General features: G+C 49.4%; 2 protein-coding genes across 22 annotated transcripts in view; both read right to left on the reverse strand.

Annotated features, from left to right (window-relative positions):
- Window positions 1–2,042: 2,042 nt before the first annotated feature.
- On the reverse strand, window positions 2,043–7,675 carry fshr (follicle stimulating hormone receptor). Of its 4 annotated transcripts, XR_007489223.1 has the most exons (16): window positions 7,569–7,675; window positions 7,262–7,479; window positions 6,576–6,647; window positions 6,399–6,473; window positions 6,056–6,130; window positions 5,914–5,988; window positions 5,767–5,838; window positions 5,618–5,698; window positions 5,386–5,454; window positions 5,226–5,300; window positions 4,949–5,134; window positions 4,637–4,854; window positions 4,313–4,494; window positions 4,024–4,215; window positions 2,427–3,895; window positions 2,043–2,315 (listed from the first exon to the last, which is right to left on the reverse strand). XR_007489223.1 is itself a non-coding variant. In XM_049759043.1 (14 exons), the coding sequence occupies exons 1-14, from the start codon at window positions 7,450–7,452 to the stop codon at window positions 3,374–3,376; spliced, it is 2,085 nt and encodes a 694-aa protein (XP_049615000.1). In that variant the 5' UTR covers window positions 7,453–7,645; the 3' UTR covers window positions 2,043–3,373. The 4 variants fall into 4 exon arrangements, 1 of the variants encoding a protein (XP_049615000.1); XR_007489224.1 differs by having other exon boundaries at window positions 5,386–5,461; window positions 5,615–5,698; window positions 5,767–5,792; window positions 7,262–7,645; XM_049759043.1 differs by having other exon boundaries at window positions 2,043–3,895; window positions 7,262–7,645.
- Window positions 7,676–7,806: 131 nt separating this feature from the next.
- LOC125991260 (neurexin-1a) overlaps window positions 7,807–13,434 on the reverse strand; it is a 32,829-nt gene continuing 27,201 nt past the window's right edge. For all 18 annotated transcript variants that reach the window (XM_049759031.2, XM_049759034.2, XM_049759035.2 and 15 more), the window contains 3 exons: window positions 12,478–12,800; window positions 10,495–10,573; window positions 7,807–10,050 (listed from right to left, as the gene is read on the reverse strand). In XM_049759031.2, coding sequence (XP_049614988.1) covers window positions 9,749–10,050; window positions 10,495–10,573; window positions 12,478–12,800 — 704 coding nt within the window. In that variant the 3' untranslated portion in view covers window positions 7,807–9,748. The remainder of the gene's footprint in view (window positions 10,051–10,494; window positions 10,574–12,477; window positions 12,801–13,434) is intronic.

The following is a 13,434-nucleotide window of genomic DNA, read 5'->3' on the forward strand; positions in this document are numbered from 1 at the left end:
TGGAAAACATGTTGGAACGCGGCCCTGAGGCCTAAAGCTTGACACTTGTAACCGTTGACCATATTTCCCTAATAAAGTGGCCTGTTATTAGGTACACTTAAAAATGGCGGTGTACCTAATGGAGTGTCCAAGTGACGTCACAGATCAAACAGCCAATCAGAAAGTGGGGGTGTGACTCCCTCGTTAAGTGCAGGTGCGGGAAAACTTTTAGCTTCTTTCACGTTCCAAAGGAGCTAAAAGTTTTCACGCACCTGCACTTAACGAGGGTCACTTGGAAAACATGTTGGAACGCGGCCCTGAGGACTAGAGCTTGACACCTGTGACCTTTGACCATGATATTTCCCTAATAAAGTGGCCTGTTATTAAGTACACTTGAAAATGGCGGTGTACCTAATGGAGTGTCCAAGTGACGTCACAGATGAAACAGCCAATCAAAAAGTGGGGGTGTGGCTCCCTCGTTAAGTGCAGGTGCGGGAAAACTTTTAGCTTCTTTCACGTTCCAAAGGAGCTAAAAGTTTTCCCGCACCTGCACTTAACGAGGGTCACTTGGAAAACATGTTGGAACGCGGCCCCGAGGTACACTTGAAAATGGCGGTGTACCTAATGAAGTGTCCCTCGTTAAGTGCAGGTGCGTGAAAACTTTTAGCTCCTTTGGAACGTGAAAGAAGCTAAAAGTTTTCCCGCACCTGCACTTAACGAGGGAGCCACACCCCCACTTTCTGATTGGCTGTTTGATTTGTGACTTCACTTGGACACTCCATTAGGTACACCGCCATTTTCAAGTGCACCTAATAACAGGCCACTTTATTAGGGAAATATCATGGTCAAAGGTCACAGGTGTCAAGCTCTAGGCCTCAGGGCCGCGTTCCAACATGTTTTCCAAGTGACCCTCGTTAAGTGCAGGTGCGTGAAAACTTTTAGCTCCTTTGGAACGTGAAAGAAGCTAAAAGTTTTCCCGCACCTGCACTTAACGAGGGAGCCACACCCCCACTTTCTGATTGGCTGTTTGATTTGTGACTTAACTTGGACACTCCATTAGGTACACCGCCATTTTCAAGTGCACCTAATAACAGGCCACTTTATTAGGGAAATATCATGGTCAAAGGTCACAGGTGTCAAGCTCTAGGCCTCAGGGCCGCGTTCCAACATGTTTTCCAAGTGACCCTCGTTAAGTGCAGGTGCGTGAAAACTTTTAGCTCCTTTGGAACGTGAAAGAAGCTAAAAGTTTTCACGCACCTGCACTTAACGAGGGAGCCACACCCCCACTTTCTGATTGGCTGTTTGATTTGTGACTTAACTTGGACACTCCATTAGGTACACCGCCATTTTCAAGTGCACCTAATAACAGGCCACTTTATTAGGGAAATATCATGGTCAAAGGTCACAGGTGTCAAGCTCTAGGCCTCAGGGCCGCGTTCCAACATGTTTTCCAAGTGACCCTCGTTAAGTGCAGGTGCGTGAAAACTTTTAGCTCCTTTGGAACCTGAAAGAAGCTAAAAGTTTTCCCGCACCTGCACTTAACGAGGGAGTCACACCCCCACTTTCTGATTGGCTGTTTGATCTGTGACGTCACTTGGACACTCCATTAGGTACACCGCCATTTTCAAGTGTACCTAATAACAGGCCACTTTATTAGGGAAATATCATGGTCAAAGGTTACAAGTGTCAAGCTCTAGTCCTCAGGGCCGCGTTCCAACATGTTTTCCAAGTGACCCTCGTTAAGTGCAGGTGCGTGAAAACTTTTAGCTCCTTTGGAACGTGAAAGAAGCTAAAAGTTTTCACGCACCTGCACTTAACGAGTGAGCCACACCCCCACTTTCTGATTGGCTGTTTGATCTGTGACGTCACTTGGACACTCCATTAGATACACCACCATTTTCAAGTCTACTTAATAACAGGCCACTTTATTATGGAAATATCATGGTCAAAGGTCACAGGTGTCAAGTATTTGAAAACACATATTGTCATATAAAGCAGCTAACCAAATGTCTGCTTTTTATGTTTTAATTAGCGAATATAAAAACAAGGAATAAAACACCAGACAAGTTTTAACATGTTTATTTAAAAATATTAAAAGTAAATTTCAAACCAGCAATCTAATGTAAAATTGCAGTAGATACATTGGATTCCCTCACTGATCCGTTCTCGCGATGAACTGGAAATGCAAATCACTCACTCGTTGACTCACAGATCCGTTGCAATTCACGACTCGTTCGTGAACAGGAAGGGACGTCATTTTCTTCGTTTTGTTTTACGATGAGGTGGCACTAGCGTCAATGCGCATTACTGACACCTACCGGTTGAAGTAATATGAACTGTCAAAAAAAAAAAAAAACAATCACTTTAGGAAGTAATTCGTTCACTGAAAAGAAAATTCGTTGTCAAACGAATCGTTCACTCATGAGCCAACACTATTTTGTACTTACCCAACGCGCGCGGAGCGAAATACTTAACGGATAAGAATGACTCGACGTGAAAGCCGGGTCTCGCCACGTTTGGTGAGTGGCTCCGTCGCTGCGCTCCAACACCTCAAACCCCGGTTAGGCTGTTCTAAAACACCAGCTCGTATGCTCGATACATATTAGATGAGTTAAAAAAAGAATCCCGTCATTTACGTCACAAAAGTTTGCAGTGCTGAGGGCATGTGGGGCCATAGAACGAAGCTGGGAGGTTGAGCACATTGACTCACATCCGCCGAGCCAAGTGATCCTTCTTCTCCTGCTTGTTAAACGCCGCTTCGCACGCTAGCGCCCCCTGGTGACCCGTCGTGACTACTTTGGTGTACCTTGGAAAATGTTGCTTCCTTTTCACAAAAATAAAACGTGAATCGGCAAGCATGCCATCAATGCACAATAGCAGTAGGGCTTTTCAGCAGGGGCAACACGGTCAGGCATAATCCTGCAATTGAAAGTGGTTGCCTCAGACCACTTACTCAAGTTTCTTACTTTGCTTTAATGGTGATCATAAAAAAAGGGCTTGACTAAAATGCATAGTAACAGCCGTCTTCTTGTCTGCTTCAGGCAAAAACAAAACATCCATACACAAATAATTCATTACTAATTCTAACAGTAGCCCGACTAAGTCAACCTCCCCCCCACCACCACATGAAAAGTATAAAATTTCCTAGGGGGTAGGGCGCTCAGAAATCGTCTCGCCCAGGGAGTCATTCAGTGTAGAACCGCCACTGCAAACAATTCATCAGTACTTGTATGCTGTCCTTTTAAAGGTCTTTACATCACATAAGGTACAGAGAGCAAACTCCAGTCCTTGAAGGCTGCATGCTTTACATGTTTCACTTGAAACATGCAGGTCACAGGCTCCAGAGGACCCCAGTTACACATCCCAGATGTCACAGGTGACCAATGCCGTATGGTCATCTGTCACCGCAGCCGGCCGCCGTCAAGCACATGTTGACGGGGCCGCTCTTGGGCGTGGCCCACGCCGGCTGCTGGCACGACGAGCTGTCGGCGCGGTAGCCGTGGGCGCGTGTCTTGCACAGGCCAAAGCGAGCCGCCAGCAGGACCAAGTCGCGGCGGAAAGCACGCGTGAAGAAGGCGTAAAGGAAGGGGTTCGCGCACGAGTTGATGGGGTAGAAGAGCACCAGGAGCAGCTTGGCGTCCGACACGGTGATGAGCGGTCGCTTGAGCGCCGCCGACACAGCGAAGAAGGAGATGGGGGCCATGCACAGGAAGTCGGTGAACACCAGCACGGCCATGCGCTGCGCCACACGGGCGTCGGCGCGGGCCGGCGCGCCAGACGGCTGGCGCACCGCTAGGTAGATGCTGAGGTAGCAGGCGCACACGCAGGCGAACGCCGCCATGTTGAGCAGCAGCAGAGACACCACATACACCTGCGACCACACCGACTCCACGTCCATCGGGAGGCAGATGCTCACCTTTGTGTGTGAGACGGGTTAAGGATGGCAAAGTTTAGTTTCATTCCAAATCATTGTCAGAAGCTTCACAACAATCTATTGTGACGCCGGGTGGACTTCATGAAATGGCCAGTGTGCGTGCATCTGACCTTGCTGTAGCTGCTGACGCCCATCGTGGGCACGGTGGCGGCCAGGCAGGAGAAGATCCACCCGGCCGTCATGACCGCACAGGCGTGCCGAAGGCGGAACTTGCGGTCCAGACGCAGGGCGTACGTGATTGTGTGCCAGCGCTCCAGCGTGATGGCCGTCAGCGTGAAGACCGACAGCTCGCTGGCAAACACCTGAATAGAAGAATCCAGAGGACAAAAGAAACAATGTGGAAATATATATATTTTGGGGGTTTTTCAACACACGCGTGAACTCGTGGCAAATACGCACGGTGAAGAATCCGGCGGCCCCGCATCCCGGGCCCGTCTGCCAGTCGATGGCGTGGTTGTGGTAGTGCCCCCGGGTAAGCGCGTCCATGGCGGCGATGACCAAGAGGTAGACGCCCATGCACAGGTCGGCGAACGCCAGGTGACACATGAGGAAGCGCGGCACCGTCAGTTTGGATGCGCTGCCTGCGTGAGCACACGTGAAGCACTGACTCAGTAATCACTCCTTTTAGCACACAATTCTGGATAATTGAATCATTTAAAATCATAATTCAACCATTTTTAAATTTTTTTGCCACTTGACTCCCACGGCAGCGAAAAGCGTCACCTAACAAGACCAGCAGCACGAGAACGTTTCCGAGCAGAGCCAGCACGGACACCACCCAGATGAGGGCCCGCAGCGGGACGCCGGTCATGATGTCCTCGCAAGGGTTGAAGTCGTCGGGGGCCGGGCTGCAGGTGGCGTTGTAGTCCTCCAAGCAGTGGTCCCAAAAGAAACCCGTGTGCTCACGGGCCTCCGGCAGCAAGCACAGCGGATCCTTGGAACTAAAAGTAACAGAACCACTTAAATGCAATTTCAGTGCTACTTTAGAAGCACGCCAAATACGTGACAATAATTTGGAATTGAATTCATGCACACCTGTTCCTGTGCACGGGCCGGAAGATGCAGCAGTGCGACGGGTAGGTGACGCGGGCCTCCAGCAGTCTGCCGAAGGCGCGTTGAGGAGGAAGTTCCTTCAGGCCAAGCGCCGACTCGGCGATCAGACTGTGCAGGTTGCCCAAGATGGCCTGCGGGAGCGAGCTCAGCGCCGTTTGGGAAATGTCGCTACAAAGGCAAGGCGGTATGAACGGACGGCATAGCAATGCACATTTTTTTGGTTCCAATCTATATATTGACTCGAATGAATCACACTTACAGTGAGACCAACTCACTGGAACCCGCAAAGGCGTTTGGATGGATGTGACTAAGTTGCCGGTTGCCTTTCAGCGACCTCACACACACGCACACACAGAAGGAGAGAAACATGATTATGATTCAGTTCACATCTCCCAAAACGTGCCATGGTTGTGACTCACAATCTGTGCATCTTTGTGCCGTTGAAGGCGTCTCTCGCCACCGTCCTGATGCCGTTCCTGGTCAGCCGTCTGTCACCACCAAAAAATTAAAATAAACACTTTTTATATTTGTGTGGCTCAACTACGCTTAGCACTACAAACACATTTTTTTAGACAGACATCACAAAAAGAGGATATCCCCAATTTGCATTGAACGCTAGCCATGCTAACTCGGTCAAAGTAAGTGTCTCACATTTCTCTGATGGCTCTCGTGCAAAGGCCGTTGAAGGCGTTGGCGGGGACCTCCTGCACGCGGATGTTGTCATGCAGGTCGCTAAGCAACACACAAAACGCACATTTAAAAACTCGGGGCGGTGCGTGTTGATATACGCCAGTGCTTACAGCAATAAGTCAGCGGCTGACTGCATCTTGGAGAAATCCGGGAAGGTCATGATGCCCGTGTTGGAGATGATCCTGCAAGTTTAGATATGGACCGATTGAGATCTCGGGTACAGAAAATGCGGGTGCCGGTGCCCGGTAGCGACTCACAGACGTTGCAGCTTGACAAGGTCCTTGAAGGCATCTCTGTGGATGAACGTCAGATGTTTGGACTTGGCGATGGTCCTGGAAGACGCACAACGGCAAAACTGACTTTCGCTCACTTCACGGCAACGTCGGCAGCAGAACTCACAGCTCGTTTAGTTCGGGGAGATCCGAGAAAGCGAACGCTCCGATTGACTCCAATGCGCTGTTTTCCGAGATGAAGCTGCGGGAAACAAACAAAAGCGGTGGACGGAGCGGCATCACCAAGCGTGCCGTTTATTTGGAAAACAAGTCAGCCAGACGGGCTTGGCCTTGCGGGTAGATCCAAAAGTTCTGCGGTAAGCCTACGTGGTCTCTCACGGGACTTTGTTGTTTAGACTGGAGCTTGGCGAGCAGTCTCCTGCCTTTCAGAGCTCCTCGTGTTCCACAGGAAAGACTAAATAAACAGTGCAAATTCTAGCCAAAGAGATAGTCGCTCACATGCCACTTACACGTCGGCCAGACGAGGAAGGCGGGAGAACGCAAATTCGGCCACGGTCTTCAAGACGCTGTTGTCAATGATGTTCCTGCAGATTTAGTCGGAATTTTCCAAAAAAAGGAAGTGGAGGGATACAAAGTTTTATTTGTGCACGGTGGTTTCCAACTACATTGTCATGACTGGCACTCACACTTTCCTGAGATTGTGAAGGCCGCTGAAGGCGCCGCCACGGATGGCTCCGATTTGGGTCCGCTTCACCTCCCTGTTGACAGAAAAACAAGTTATTCCAGTGTGTGTGTGTGTGTGTGTGTTTTGCTATCAGGGAGGTTCGTCCTTCACGTTTTTCTCCCACACCTGCACGGAGCTGCCTTGACCTTGGAGGGAACACACACATCGCCATCTGGCCAACTTGGATTTTGTGATTACGAGCATGCGCGTACGTACGATAATGTCGGCTTGTTCAAATGTTTACTACAAGTATCTTAGCACACAACATTTTTCTTTCCAAAGAAACATTTTGTTAAGCCGAACATCATTTTGCCGTTTATGTTTCCTGAACAAATCACTTGGTACACATTTTTCATGTGGCACTTTTTGATCATTACAAAAAATTAATACAAAAAATTAATAATGATAAATTAAAATATAAATTATACACAAAAAACAACAAAAAAAATTTAACGTCAATTGCAAACCAAAGGTAAAAAAAGTGACAATGTGACTGATATAAAAAGTTAAATAAGAAAAGCAGAAAAACTATTAACATGCAAGGCACAAAGAGTAAAGAGAAAGTGAAACACCAATGAAAAAAAAAAGACTTTAATAAGAATATGTATATATATATATATATATATTATATAGTGTGTGTGTACTCACAAGCATTGCGTGTCGGACGAAATGCCACTCGGGATGTCGGAGTCAGACGTGCGGACGCGGTGACACGAGCCCAGGGCTCGTTCAGACCAACCCGTCGTCTGGACCTGCACCGCGATGACCACCATTGCCATCACCACCATCATCATCACCATGAAGAAGGTCATCCCACTCCAATTGTTCCTTGTCGTCATTAACGAAGCGTGGACCTCTAACAAACACTAGAGGAGGAGGAGGTGGGATGAGAGACAAGGTTTGCTGTTTGGGGGCGGGCTTTGCTCACGTCTCTCCTTCTTCATCACCAACTTACAAAGCAAGTAGAACCGATAAAACAAGTTTGAAATCACTTTTGGGCCTTTTTTTTTTTTTCTTGGTGGATACAATTGTTCAAATTTTGTACTTCATCACAGCCCGCCACTGTAAAACAGAAGAAAACATTTTTTTTTTTTCTCCTCAAGGTTGACAAGACAAAAGAGGGCAGAAGGAAGAGAAAAGCAAAAGAGTGAAAATAAAAGCCAGTTTGTAGCTTCTCCACCTCGACCAACACATTGTCTCACTTGGGTAATATTTTATTTACTCATTAATCTTCAAAACTATTTTTTTTCCATAATAAATTTCCACTTTTAATGTTCATCAAAGAACCGTAACAATAAAAATCAACGCAAAATACTGTAGAAAAAGTGTACACATGTAGAAAATCATAGCATGGTCGATGGGACAGGCTACGGCGGACGCTCAGGGTGGAGAAGGCCGAGAAGGGAAAACCTTCTGGCGAGAACAGGAAGTGGAGGGGGGAAAAGAAAGATGGCAGAGGTCATCAGGGGTCATCGCACACTCACGCACACACACGCATTGTGTTCTGCCAGCATGCATCGTGTGGAAGAACTGGAAAAGTGGTGTTGTGGCACCCACACCCGAGAAGAAGCACAGCAGTACGTTGACTTACAAATGCGCCAACTTGAATGCTTTTGGGACTTGTGGCCTTGCCTTGACATGCGATTGTGCTTCTCAGCCGCTAGATGGCGACAGCAACATCCAGCTACCATCAGTTCATGTTGCTCACTCTTGGGTTTTGTGCTCACTTTTTTTTTTTTTTTTTTTGCTACCCACGGGTGCTGCAAAGAAGAGTGGACAGTTTAGACAATTTGCAAATGTAAATCAAAGAAGCTTTTTTTTTTTTTTTTACTAAAATGCACCAATTTTTTTGTGGGTCTTTGTTTTTTTTAGTGGGCTGGAATTTCCATTGGATTGACTTGAGCATGAATTAAATTTGCAATTCAAGGTACCACTGTACATCATGTTCAGGGTTGGGGTCCGGGGGGGTGAGCAAAAATTAAAAACAAACAAAAATGACAAAAAGGAGGTTAGAGCCAATGGCGTCAACCCAAGTTTTGTCCACAGGCTCCATGGAGGACATTTTGTCTCTTCCGCGATTGTATTTCTAAGATGGTGGCGGTGTCTCCTCCGCCTGTTTGCGGTACAAATCCACAATTTCACGTGCAAGGACAAACAACTCCTCAGAGAGTCAGAACTTCCGTCATCTTCATCAGCCTCACTGTGGTCTTCTTTTGAAGAAAGTGCAGGTCCTCATACAGTATGTTACGTGTGTAGGTAGCATGTAAAGTCTCCCGGGGGTAAAAACTCAGCGCACATTTTCTGTCCCACACAAAGCATCCGGCGGCTTTTGGCCTCACCCTGATTTCCCGTCCCGTCGTTCCTGTGCTTGTTCCTTTTGTTCTTGTTGATGGGATGATACTTGAAGGGGCTCGCATGTTTTTTTTTCTTTTTTAGTGCTCCCGCACACTTTCTCCGGTATGTGCTTCATGCCCGTAAAGGGAAAAAATGTCCATTGTTGGCTTTTGAAGGAATCCACATAAAAGGGTCGCAATCAGTCCCAGAAATACTGCGTGAGGCTGACTTGGAGAAAGCAAGCAACGCTCATCCCCATGATTGGGCCAAATTTGAGCACCTTTCCTATTCCAAATCAACGTTGGGCAGATTATCAAACGAAGGATTATAGGAAGGGATTATCCGCTGCTTGGAAAATGTAAAACCTGTTCAATATTTACGATCACAATTCCACATGCGCGTGTAAATTACGGGCGGATTAGGAGGAACGTTTCCCTTTTTTTTTCCCCAAAAGGTGTGAATAATTACGCATCTGGCTGGCGATAAATCCCGGCCGGGTGTGCCCCGACTTTTCTCTCCCGGGCTCTGCTTTTGTGCCGTCATGTCTGCGGAGCATCTGGAATGGTATGCGAGGGTTCAGAAAAGGGGTCCGGTCCCGAGGCTCTGCGCCTTTTCTTCATTTTGTCCCTTCAAAGCAGTCCGTGGACGTCTTTGTGCTTGAATGTGTGCGTTGTTGCCGTGTGTGTGTGCATGTATGAGTGTTGGGAAGAATATACCTATTTATGTACATTGAGCCTTTAGTTGAGTTTTTTGGGGAATATATATATAGTGTGTATATATATATATATATGTATATAAAGGTTAGACGTAGTACTCCTTGTCTTTGTTCTTCTTGTTCTTGGAGATCTTGGTGATGCCGAGCGGCTTGTCCTTGGCGCTGCCGTTGGGCTGCGTGGCCGAGTTGCTGATGTAGTTGCGGCTCTCGTCCACGTGGTACGAGCCCTCGTCGCGGTTGCGGTACTTGTACATGGCGTAGAGCAGGATGAGGATGCACAGGGCCGCCGCCGCCACGATGCCCACCACCATGCCCGTGGTGCTGCTGCTCTCGCGCACCACCTCCGACGGGCCGGGGAACACCTTCACCTCCGGGAGGGGGGGGCGTGCTGGCGAGTGGGAGAGGGGAAACGGACACATCAAACACAGTCGTGCGCTCGTTCGTTCCAATTCTTCAAGTGCAGCTTTACAGATGCCACGTCCGCTCTGCCAATCGGTGTTAACAAACGATCTGGCAGGACGGCAGCGCGACTACAAAATGAGCCGCCGCCGGCGCCACCGCGTGCCAGCGTATTAAAGACCAAATAATCTGCATGCAAATCCTCTCGGGGTGAAAACTACAGGAAAGAAAGAGGAGAAAAGACGACAGGAGGCGCGAGAACGGCATACAAGCGAGGCGGGTGGGTGGGCGGGCGAGCTGTTAGGTAACGCCTGCGGGCACAAACTAGAAAATGTAGCCAGTGAATTATTCATGGGGGCAACAGAAAAGAGGAAAAAAGGAGAGAGTGAAACAGCGGACATGATGGGAGTGGCCTTCTCGGTCGCCGTCTCACCTGAGCTTGGATCACATGGGTCGATGTCTTCATCGTCGCTGGGGCACTCGGCCGACGCCACCAGGATGTCGTCTGCCGACTAGTGAGAGAGAGAGAGAGCGAGAGCGAGAGCGAGAGCGAGCGCGAGAGCGAGAGAGAGAGAGAGAGAGAGAGAGAGAGAGAGACTCAGCATTAGCTTGGAGTGCTGATGTGGCCTTGTGGGCACGGTGTCAACATGAACACGCAACGGCCGTGCCCCACTTTAACGCTCAGCATTTCGAACCCGCATTGATCTGTCCGCTCTTGTTGCCATGGCTACGCCAACTTCAGGCTGCTCCTCCCAAAAAAAAAAAAAAAACTGTAAAACAGATGCTGGGTGTGGTTTGGGTGAGCGACAAAGCGACGCAGCGTTAAACTCGCCGGGCGTGAGACTTTCGCCGCGCGTGTGGTCACGCCAGCGCTAAATTAAAATTGGATTGTGATGCATTGCGGTCGATGTTGGCCGGGATAAAAGCGAAAGAGGCGAGTGAGTGGCACGGCTGAACAACACATCACGTCTTCTTCAAAAACACGCAGTCTCTTTCTTTGCAAGCTGTCAAGTGCAGGAAATATTTGGATGAAAAAGAAACAAGCAAAAGCCAAAGCCTTTTTGTCTGGTGGCAGATGGGTTTCAATTTTGTGACCCCTTCATGCCCTCTCTGAGCCCCCCCCACCCTCACCCAAAACAAAACACAATGATGATCTGAAGCTCTCTCATCAAGAACGGGAAGCAAGCTGAGACAAAAGCAACTCAACGGCTTTTGTTGTTAGGTGAGACTAAAAGTTGAGCACACATGCATTTAGAAAAAGAAAAACAAAAAAAAAAAGCGAGATCTCTACCTGAGCGCTCGAACAATGCCAGCGACCATCCGAGCCTCTCTGACCAAGTTCACACATGGTGACTCCACTTTTTTTTTGTTTTTTTTGATTAGTTGCCAGCCAAAGTCACGCCGCCATCGCTCCCGTGGATGTGCAGCAGGAGGATAAACTCCAAGGAGAGCCTCCGACGCCACGAAAGGAGAAAAGAAACGAGCTCTACTCGCGCAGATGGTGAGATAGGGAGACGCAGCCAATCGCCGGCCGATCTCGCTTTGGCAGAGTGGGAGGGGGGTGCGAGAGGACAACGAGGGGGAGGGAGAGGAGGACGCAAATGAATCAATAATGTGGAAAAATGTCAAAGTCTGAAAAGTGGGACCAATTTCTATTGATTTCGTGAATAACTCCAAAGAAGGAAGCGCTAGTGTGCTCTAAGTGACGTGAACGCCAAACCTGTGTCTGTGAGCCTCGTGCATCCACACTGCAACAGGCGCTCCCCCCCCCCCCCCCCCCCCTCCCGCTTTGCTCTTCCTTTCCTGTCATGCATTATTAATCGTTTTTCTTTTTTCTAGCGCTCATCATGGCAGGATCGAAAAATGTCTCTCCAGATGGCACGTCCAGTCTTCACTATCACACTGATGCAAGGATGCCGCAATTGTGCTCGCTCCACCTTTGTGTGTGTTGCCTGGCAACAGGCTGCAGGAGCTCCTTCAAGTTTTTTTTCTTTTTTTCTCGCGGAAGGGATTCAGGGGGAGGATCTCGCTGCAGCACGGCGAGCATGTGACCCAGATCTCATGGCAGCTACCTGTCGATCACTCCTGCAATCAGCGCTGATGTCAGCGCCGAGACTCGGGTTAAAAAATGGGTAAGCCCGCCTGGAGATTGACGGATGACAGCGCTGTCAACCGTGCGGCGCCGCCTTTCATTATTGATGCCCAAGGCCAAGCTTGCGGCGTTCCATTATTTATGGGTGAAAAAAGCCGGCAGTGGGTACACAGAGGAGCGCAGCGATTCTACCGAGGGTGGGAGCAGCGGGAAGCGGGGGCTTGCTATCGCCATGGCAACTTGCAGAGAATTTCAGCCGAACCGTGCCGACACGCTCGACGCAGATGCATTTTGAGAGCGGCGCTGGTTTTGATTGAATCTGACCTGCTGCGTGGCGCCCAGCTTCCTGTTGCTGGCGGTGGTGGTGGCGACGTCCCCGGCGGCGGGTGCAGAGTCGGAGCGGTTGGCGGAGGCGCCGCCGGCGGCGGAGGCGCTGGACTGCGGCGTGATGGAGGAGGAGGGCATGTCGCCCACCAGCCGGGCGCTGCCTTCCACGCGGATGTGCGCGTGGCCCTCGGCCGCCATGTTGAGGATGCGCAGGCCGTTGTAGTAGAGGCCCGAGAGCTGGCCCTGGAACATGCCGGCGCGCCGCTCGCCGCCGCCCACGCGCACCGTCGTCTGGCTGTTGAAGATGGTCAGCTGGCGACCTACCCGTTGGCACGCGCACACACACAGAGAGACACAGGCGCACCGGGGGGGAAAGAGGACACGCACGCAAACACACAGTCACACACAAAAGCAAGGTTTGAGTGTTACACAATCCCGCGCCAACACACCCGAGCCATGACAGAGGATGGCAAAGACCAAGCCGTGGGCGAGAGAGATGGGGGGGAGCTGGGGAGGGGCCGCTGGAGGAGTCGGATGGTTGCCGTGGTGATGACAGACAGACGGACAGAGAGAGAGAGAGAGAGAGAGCTGGACAGATGGGCGGATGGACGGACAGCCCGGAGAAGCATGCACAACATGGTCAGGTGCTGTTAAAGGGACTAGAGGCTACGTGCATTGCTTGCGTTGAAGACGAAGGAACTAAAGCCGCTACGTCAAGTTTGTGTGACGCAACTGTCACGTTATTGTCACATTATTGACCTTGCACCTTTTAACACTTTTATCAGCATTTAATTCTCTCCATCGTCCCTTTAACCTGATATTATCAGATAGATACACACTAACAACAGGCACTACAGTTATTACACAAGTATTACAAACTACAGCTGCCCAACTTTTAAAGACTTAATTATGGATTTAGAGTTTTAGAATGTTAGTCGATGGTGCACAAGATAA

The sequence above is a fragment of the Syngnathus scovelli genome, chromosome 21, assembly GCF_024217435.2.
Source record: "Syngnathus scovelli strain Florida chromosome 21, RoL_Ssco_1.2, whole genome shotgun sequence".
In the NCBI taxonomy this organism is placed as follows: Eukaryota; Metazoa; Chordata; class Actinopteri; order Syngnathiformes; family Syngnathidae; genus Syngnathus; species Syngnathus scovelli.

Excerpts from the sequence above, each read along its gene's own strand:
- fshr (XM_049759043.1), bottom strand. The coding sequence starts at position 7,452 with ATGACGACAAGGAACAATTGGAGTGGGATGACCTTCTTCATGGTGATG. Across the intron at positions 6,648-7,261 it reads TCGTCCGACACGCAATGCTT|GGAGGTGAAGCGGACCCAAA; the intron begins GTGAGTACACAC and ends TTCTGTCAACAG. Across the intron at positions 5,135-5,225 it reads TCCAGTGAGTTGGTCTCACT|CGACATTTCCCAAACGGCGC; the intron begins GTAAGTGTGATT and ends TTGCCTTTGTAG.